General features: G+C 40.0%; 1 protein-coding gene across 4 annotated transcripts in view; it reads left to right on the top strand.

Moving 5' to 3' along the window:
* Positions 1-8878, top strand: part of ZNF836 (zinc finger protein 836) — a 22313-nt gene extending 13435 nt beyond the window's left edge. For 3 of the 4 annotated variants that reach the window (XM_032264327.1, XM_032264329.1, XM_032264328.1), the window contains 2 exons: positions 3317-3443; positions 5839-8878. In XM_032264327.1, coding sequence (XP_032120218.1) covers positions 3317-3443; positions 5839-8507 — 2796 coding nt within the window. In that variant the 3' untranslated portion in view covers positions 8508-8878. Of the gene's footprint in view, positions 1-2641; positions 3444-5838 lie in introns of those variants that run through there. The other variant, XM_032264326.1, reaches the window with a different exon arrangement.
* Positions 8879-9503: the final 625 nt, after the last annotated feature.

Here is a 9503-nt window from a genome sequence, read left to right on the forward strand (position 1 = left end):
CTCCCAAAGTGCTGGGATTACAGGCTTGAGCCACCGCGCCCGGCCCTGTTGTTGTTGTTTTAACTGTTTTTATATGTCTTCTTCTGTACACTGATTTAATTTTTCAAATTTATTTAAAAATTTTTTCTATATTATGTAAATGGGTTAAATAGTTATAGGAATAGTAATATATTATGTGTGTGCTTAAAGAATGATCTTTTGGGCCAGGCGCGGTGGCTCAAGCCTGTAATCCCAGCACTTTGGGAGGCCGAGGCAGGTGGATCACGAGGTCAAGAGATCGAGACCATCCTGGTCAACACGGTGAAACCCTGTCTCTACTAAAAATACAAAAAATTAGCTGGGCATGGTGGCACATGCCTGTAATCCCAGCTACTCAGGAGGCTGAGGCAGGAGAATTGCCTGAACCCAGGAGGCGGAGGTTGCGGTGAGCCGAGATCGCGCCATTGCACTCCAGCCTGGGTAACAAGAGCGAAACTCCGTCTCAAAAAAAAAAAAAAGAATGATCTTTTATGCAGTTCTATGTCATTCTTGAACTTGATTCAAGTTTTCTCAGGCAACCCTCTGTCATTGTACTTTCCATGCTATGCTGTGGTTTGATCATATTCTCTCCAATATTCATACAGAAAATTTCTGATGCAGTAGGATTACGAAGTATGGCCACTGGAAGGTGATTAAGTCACTGGGGCTGTGCCCTAGTTAATGGAATTAGGAACCTTCCTGATTATAAGAGCAGTCCAAGTTGAATGGAGTGCACTCTTAGTTTTTTGCCTTCCATGATGTGAGGACACAGCATTCATCCTCACTCCTGGAAGACTTAGCAACAAGACCCTGTCTTGAAACAAGAAAATGAGGCCCTTAGCAGACAACCAACTTACTGGCACCTTTGTCTTGTACATCCTGATTTGTATAACTGTGAGAAAGAAATTTGTTCTTTATAATTACCTAAAGTATTTTGTTACAGCAGCACAAACTAATAGAAATTGGTATCAGAAGTAGTGTGTTGTTATAATTATTAAGTAAAAATATAGTAGACGTGGCTTTGGAAATTGGTAGTGGGTACATATTGATTGGCACACTTTTGAAGTGAATTCTGGAAAAAGCCTGTTTTGCCATTAGCAGAGCATTAAAGGCAAGTCTGGTGAGGGCTCAGAGGAGGAGAGCTTTACTGAATACCTGTTTTGTAGACAATCTAAGTGGTTGCAATCAGAGTGTTTTTAGAAATATGGACAATACAGGCAAGTCTGAAGAGGTGTCATGAAAATGAGGAATGTCTTACTGGAAACTAGGAAAGCCCGTCTTGGTAACAAAGTAGCAGAGAATTTTTCTGGATTATGTCCATGTCTTAGTACTTTGTGGAAGGAAGAATTTAAGAGTGATGAACCAAGATATTTGGCAAAAAAAACCCTCAAAGCAAATTGTTCAGGTTGCTGCATGGCTTCTTAATTGTTTACAGTAAAATGGGAGAAGAGAGAAATTAGTTGAAAACAATTTGTAATCAAAGCCCAATGTAAAAGATTTGGAAAATTCTCAGCCTGGCCATATGAAGAATTAAAAGTGTATTTAGGAGAGGGAGAGCTGCAGGCACTGTGAGAACTTCTATGTGACGTGATCCCAACAAAACCATTGGGGCAGGGATCCCCAGGATGTTGAGACCCAACCCCTACTCCAGGATGTCCAGAAGGTGGGACATGGAGTCAAAGAAGATTATTGTCAAGCCTTAGTATTTAATGTGTGTCCCCTGTTGGGTTTCAGACTTACATGGGAACAGCTACCCCTTGTTTCCTGTTTCTCCCTTTTGAAATTAAAGTATCTAACCTGTGTCTGCCCCACCATTGTATTTTGGAAGCATATAACTTGTTTGATTTCATAGGTTCACAGCTGGAGAGCAGTTTGCCTCTGGATGAAACGCACATTTGAGTCTTACCCATATCTTATTTAGATTATAGTTAGATACAACTCTAGACCATAGGCTTTTGAATTGGTTGTAGAAATAGTTATGGCTTTGGGAGCCATCGGGAGGGAATGTATTTTGCTTGTGAGAAGTACATCAATTTTGGGGCCAGGGTGGAATGCTATGGTCTGAGTTATTTTTTATCTTCTTCACAATTTCATGTTGAAACTTAATCCCCAATGCCCAATCTATAAATATTATGAGGTATGGCCTTTAGGAGGAGATTGGGTCACAAGGGGTCTGCCCTTATCAGTGGGTATGGTATTCTTATCAATGAGGTATCAAAAGGCCTTTCCTACAGAGTTCACTGCTTTTTGCCCCTTCTGTCCCTTCTGCCATGTGGGGACACAGCGTTTGTTCCCTGTGCAGCAACAAGACCATCTTGGAAGCAGGGATCATCTGTCAGCAGACATCAGTCCTGCTGGCACCTTGATCTTAGATTTCCCAGACAGCAGAATCATGAGAAATACATTGCTATTGTTCATAAATTACTGTCTGTCTTATTTGGTTATAGCAGCACAGAGGGACTAGGACATACTGTAACTATAATTTAACTGTTTGTTTCTTTTTTTTTCTTTTCTTTTTTTAAAGATGGGGTTTCACCGTGATGGCTAGGCTGGTCTTGAACTCCTGACCTCAGGTGATCCACCCACCGCAGCCTCCCAAAGTGCTAGGGTTACAGGTGTGAGCCACCACGCCCGGCTGTTTGTTTCTTTTGATTTAAGACTTATTCTCAGACATTTGGGTTCAGATGCTTGCTCTGCCATTTTCAGGTTGTTGACCTAGGTGACTTTTCAGTGTCTGTGCCAGAGTTGTCTTCTAGTAACATGGAAACAAATCTCTCTCTTGTAGGCTATTATGTTGTTATTTGAATTAGAACATGTAAAGCATTTGGAGAAGTGCCCAGCACATGCGGAGTGTTCCAAAACTTCAGTCATTGCTGTTGCTCTGGTCATCACAGTTTTTAGTTTCTGACCTTTCTTTAAAGTCGCTGCAGACATTGTCATCTCAAAGATACCACTCGCATACTAGCTTCTGGACACTCAATTGATACACTGAACATAATATCTAACACTTATACAGATAGCCACATGTTCATTTCTTTGTATATTTCTTGTATTGTCCAAAATTTCTTGTATTGTCACAAAAATGAGAAGCATACGCTGATTTAGAGGATATAATAATCTCCTATTGAATTTTATAACAAAATAAAATTAGGGATGCACAACTTTCTAACAGTTGCCTTGCATAGATACGTCAAAACACACACTTCAATCAAATTGATGTGACAGTTCTCTGTTCTCATTTTACGTAAAAATAAGAGCTCTCCCATTGCTGCTTGTTGCAATGTGTTTTACATTTCAGGGACCTTTGACATTCAGGGATGTGACCATAGAATTCTCTCACGATGAGTGGAAATGCCTGGACCCTGCACAGAAAGCTTTGTACAAGGATGTGATGTTGGAGAACTACAGGAACCTGGTCTTCCTGGGTGAGGATAAGTTTTCTGTAGGAGTTCAGATCTGCCCTTGTGCTTTTTTGTATTTTCTCTGTAGTATTTCTTGGGAGCCCCTCCATTATTTAACTGAGACCAAAGCCTTGTTGATTAAAAAATACAAAGCTTCATAATGCTGCATCTGGCCTTTCACTGTCCCCTTTCTATAGATATTCTGCTGCCTTTTTTTTTTTTTGAGACAGAGTCTCTGTTGCCCAGGCTGGAGTACAGTGGTGCCATCCCAGCTCACTGCAACCTCTGCCTCCCGGGTTCACGTTATTCTCGTGCCTCAGCCTCCCAAAATGCCACCATTACAGGTGCATGCCACCATGCCTAGCTAATTTTTGTATTTTTAGTAGAGATGGGTTTCACCATGTTGGCCAAGCTGGTCTCAAATTAGTGACCCCAGGTGATCTGCCCGCCTCAGCCTCCCAAAATGCTGGGATTACAGGCATGAGCCACCATGCCTGGCCTATGTTAAGATTTTTTTAAACAACTTAGTGCTGTTTGCTAGCTTAGAATATTGTGCATTTTATTGTAAAGACTCACAAATTTATTTGTTTAATAAGGTATATCACCATTGCTTCATGTTTATAATGAGATGGCAGCATATTGGCTTTACCTTAGTGTGGCCAGGTATAGCAGATACCATAGATAGGGTGTTTCTTTTTTTTTTTTTTTTTAAGATGGGGTTTCACCATGATGGCCAGGCTGGCTTTGAACTCCTGGCCTCAGGTGATCCACCCACCTCAGCCTCCCAAAGTGCTAGGATTACAGGCGCGAGCCACCACGCCCGGCCAATAGGGTGGTTTAAACAACAGAAATTTGCTTTTCACAGATCCGGGTGATGCGCAGTCCAGATGTCAACACCAGGTTTTTGGTGTAGACCCTTTTCCTGGTGTACCATGGCTAACTCTTTCTGTGTCCTGACATGGCAGAAGGATTGCCATGCAAAAAGCAAAAGCTTTTTCACATCTCCTCTAATTCCATTCCTGAAATTCTACCCACCATGCTGACCTAATTGCCTCCCAAAGTTCATATCTCTGAGTAATATTACACTGAGGATTAGGTCCCCAACATATGAGCTTTGGCAGACATAAGTCAATATAGCTGACCTGCAATGCTTGTTAGTGTTGCAAATGTCTGTTTTTTATGGAAATAGATAGTTTTGTTTTGTTTTTTCCAAGATGGAGTCTTGCTCTGTTGCCCAGGCTGGAGTGCCCATAGCCCGATCTTGACTCACTGCAACCTCTGCCTCTGGATTCAAGCAATTCTCCTGGCTCAGCCTCCTGAGTAGCTGGGATTACACGTGCACACCACCATGCCCAGCTAATTCTTGTATTTTTAGTGGAGATGGGGTTTCACCATGTTGACCAGGCTTGTCTTGAACTCCTGACCTTGTTATCTACCCACCTTGGACTCCCAAAATATTGGGATTACAGGCATGAGCCACCATGCCTGGCCAGAAATAGATAGTTTAACATGTTTAATATGTATGTGATAAGTATGCAGAAAAATAACTTACTTTTATAACTTCAAAATTTTTTTCTCATTTTCCCAGTATAATTTTTCATTTATAATTCTAGCTTGCCATTTACATAGATCATTAATTAGTTGAACTTGTTGATATTTAGCTGTAGTTTGGCATTTATTTGTGCACAATAAATATGAAGTAAATATATATATATAACTTTTCTATTATGAGAGAGCCATATGTTTGCTGCTAGTTGGTGTATGATTTAGGGTCATGTTGGAAAAATACTTGCTTTAGTGCTAATATATGTTTGCACAACATTAGTCTTTTGGTCATTGAATGTTTGAAACTAGGCTTCCTTAAAATTGATTTGAATTACATGTGATTACTCTTTCTTTACTAAATAATTCTACTCCTTTTTTATTTGTAAAAATAGAAGATCGCTGTGGTAAAGTTTGGTAATTGTCTAGTATAAATGTTACTTTTAGCACAGTATATTTTCAATATAAAATATTTACAAATACTAGTTATTTAAAAAAACAAAAAACAAATGATACTAATTATTTTTAAAACTCATGTTTGGCTTGGCCTGGTGGCTCACGTGTGTAATCTCAGAACTCTGGGAGGCCGAGGCAGGGGATCACAAGGTCAGGAGTTCGAGACCAGCCTGGCCAATATGGTGAAAGCCCATCTCTACTAAAAATATAAAAAAATTAGCCATGCATGGTGGCATGTGCCTGTAGTCCCAACCACTCAGGAGGCTGATGCAGAAGAATCACTTGAACCCAGAAGGCAGAGGTTGCAGTGAGCTGAGATCATGCTACCGCACTCCAGTCTAGGCAACAAAGTGAGACTTTTTCTCAAAAATCAATCAAACAAACAACAACAACAAAAACCCATGTTCATTATATTTTGTAGGTATAATTCCTAAATGTACGACCAAGGAATTACCACCAATAGGGAACAATAATACAGGAGAAAAATTCCGAACAATGACGCTGGAAAGACATGAATGCTATGACATTGAAGATATTTACTTAAGGGAAATCCAGAAAAATCTACTGGACCTTGAATTTCAATGGAAACATGGTGAAATAAATTGTAAAGAAGTGCCAATGACCTATAAAAATAATCTTACTGGTAAAAGAGGTCATCATAGTCCAGAGAATGTAGAAAACAAATGTATTGAAAATCAGCTTACATTAAGCTTTCAGTCACATCTGACAGAACTGCAGAAATTTCAAACTGAAGGGAAAGTTTATGAATGTAACCAAACTGAGAGAACAGTTAATAATGGTTCCTTAGTGTCACCACTTCAAATAATTCTTCCTCGTGTCCAAACCAACATTTCTAGGAAATATAGGAATGAGTTTTTGCAACTGTCATTACCTATCCAACTTGAGAAAACACACATTAGGGAAAAGCCTTATATATGTAATGAGTGTGGCAAAACGTTTAGAGTGTCTTCAAGTCTTATTAACCATCAGATGATACATACTACAGAGAAACCTTACAAATGTGATGAATGTGGCAAAGCCTTTCATCAGGGCTCACTACTAACTATACATCAGATAGCCCATACAAGGCGGAAACCATATCAATGTGATGTATGTGGCAAGATCTTCAGACAAAATTCAGATCTTGTAAATCACTGGAGAAGTCACACTGGAGAGAAACCATACAAATGTAATGAATGTGGCAAGTCCTTCAGCCAAAGTTACAACCTTACAATACATCAGAGAATTCACACTGGAGAGAAACCTTACAAATGTAATGAATGTGGGAAAACCTTCAAACAAGGCTCTTGCCTCACTACACATCAGATAATCCATACAGGAGAGAAACCATATCAGTGTGATATATGTGGCAAGGTCTTCAGGCAAAATTCAAATCTTGTAAATCACCAGAGAATCCACACTGGAGAGAAACCATACAAATGCAATGTATGTGGAAAGTCTTTTAGTCAAAGTTCCAACCTGGCAACTCATCAGACAGTTCATACTGGAAACAAACCTTACAAATGTAATGAATGTGGCAAAACCTTTAAACGGAGCTCAAGCCTCACTACACATCAGATAATCCATACAGGAGAGAAACCATATGCATGTGATATATGTGACAAGGTCTTCAGTCAACGTTCACAACTTGCAAGGCACCAGAGAAGTCATACTGGAGAGAAACCTTACAAATGCAATGAATGTGGCAAGGTCTTCAGTCAGCATTCACATCTTGCGGGGCATCGGAGAATTCATACTGGAGAGAAGCCTTACAAATGTGATAAATGTGGCAAAGCCTTTAAACAGGGTTCATTACTCACTAGACATAAGATAATTCATACCAAAGAGAAACGTTACCAATGCAATGAATGTGGAAAGGTCTTTAGTGAAAATTCATGCCTTGTAAGGCATTTAAGAATTCACACTGGGGAGCAACCTTACAAATGTAATGCGTGTGGCAAGGTCTTCAATTACAGTGGAAACCTTTCAATTCATAAGAGAATACATACAGGAGAGAAACCTTTCCAATGTAATGAATGTGGCATGGTCTTCAGGAATTACTCATGCCTAGCACGTCATCTAAGAATTCACACTGGGCAGAAACCTTACAAATGTAATGTGTGTGGCAAGGTCTTCAATGACAGTGGAAACCTTTCAAATCATAAGAGAATTCATACTGGAGAGAAGCCCTTTCAATGTAATGAATGTGGCAAGGTCTTTAGTTACTACTCATGCCTAGCACGTCATCGGAAAATTCATACTGGAGAGAAACCTTACAAATGTAATGATTGTGGCAAAGTGTATACTCAGCGTTCAAGCCTCACTAAACATCTGATAATTCATACTGGAGAGAAATCTTACAATTGTAATGAGTTTGATGGGGCATTTATCCAAAGTTCAAAACTTGCAAAATATCACAGAAATCCTGCTGGAGAGAAACCACACAAATGTAGCCATTGTGGTAGAACTTTTAGTCATATAACAGGCCTGACATACCATCAGAGAAGACATACTGGAGAGATGCCATACAAATGTGCTGAATGTGGCCAGGTCTTTAATTCCACTTCAAACCTTGCAAGGCATCGGAGAATTCATACGGGGGAGAAACCTTACAAATGTAGTGAATGTGGCAAGGTCTTTCGTCATCAGTCAACATTAGTGCGTCATCGGAGTATTCATACCGGAGAGAAACCTTACACATGTAAAGAGTGTGGCAAAGCTTTTAGAGTGCGCTCAATTCTGGTTAATCATCAGAAAATGCATACTGGAGAGAAACCTTATAAATGTAATGAATGTGGTAAAGCTTTTATTGAAAGGTCAAAGCTGGTGTACCATCAAAGAAATCACACTGGAGAAAAGCCATACAAATGTATTGAATGTGGCAAGGCCTTTGGGCGGTTTTCTTGCCTCAGCAAACACCAAATAATTCATTCTGGAGAAAAACCTTATAAATGTAATGAGTGTGGCAAATCTTTTATTAGTCGCTCAGGCCTCACTAAGCATCAGACAAAACATATTGGAGAGAACCTTACAACTAAACTGAATGCGGCAAGGCCTTTAGATGCTCTCCTAACTTCTGGGTTCAAATAGTTCATACTTACTGATATAGCTTGTATAACTTTCACTTCTTTCTGAAATCTTGTGGAATTTCAATACCCCGAATTGGAGGTGGGGCCTGGTGGGAGATGACTGGATAACGGGTGGATTTCTCAAGAATGGTTTAGCATCACCCCCTTGGTGCTCTTCTCAGGATAGTGAGTTCCGGTGAGATATTGTTGTTTAAAAGTGTATGGCAGGCCAGGCACAGTGGATCATCCCTGTAATCTGAGCATTTGGGGGGGTCTAAGTGGGCAGGTCACTTGTGGCCAGGTGTTCAAGACCAGGCTGGTGAACATGGTAAAACCTTGTCTCTACTAAAACACAAAAATTAGCTGGGCATGGTGATGCATACCTGTAATCCTAGCTACTCAAGAGGCTGAGGCATGAGAATCACTTGAACCCAGGAGACAGAGGTTGCAGTGAGCCAAGATCTGCCACTGCACTCCAGCCTGGATGACAGGAAGACGCTGTCTCAAAAAAAAAAGTGTAGGAACCTTCCTCTTGTTTGCTTCTCTTCTTGCCATGTGACATGTCCACTCCCCCTTAGCCATCCACCATGATTTTAACATTCTTGAGGCTTCCCCAGAAGGTGAGCAGATGTCAGCACCATGTTTCCTGTAAAGCCTGTAGAACTGTGAGTCAATTAAACTTCTTTATAAATTACCCAGCCTCAGGTATATCTTTATAGCAATTCAAATATAGCCTAATACATTTACATATGCAGTAAATGTAGTTAAGTTTTAAGCTAGTGTTCACTGCTCACCTGGCATAAGAATATACACGTTGGAGAGAAATTACAGAAGTGTAATGTGTATGGCATGAATTCCATTCAAAGATCAAAACTTGTGGATCGATAGATAATTTAAAGTGCAGAGATGCTTTACAATTGAAAAGAGTGTGGCAAAACCTTTACTAGAGTTCAATCGCTATTGGACATAAGGGAGTTTATACTGAAAGGAAATCTACATGTATGTGCCAGAGACTTTC

This window comes from Sapajus apella, unplaced genomic scaffold, assembly GCF_009761245.1.
Source record: "Sapajus apella isolate SASKATOON/1434 unplaced genomic scaffold, GSC_monkey_1.0 scaffold144, whole genome shotgun sequence".
NCBI classification, from domain to species: Eukaryota; Metazoa; Chordata; class Mammalia; order Primates; family Cebidae; genus Sapajus; species Sapajus apella.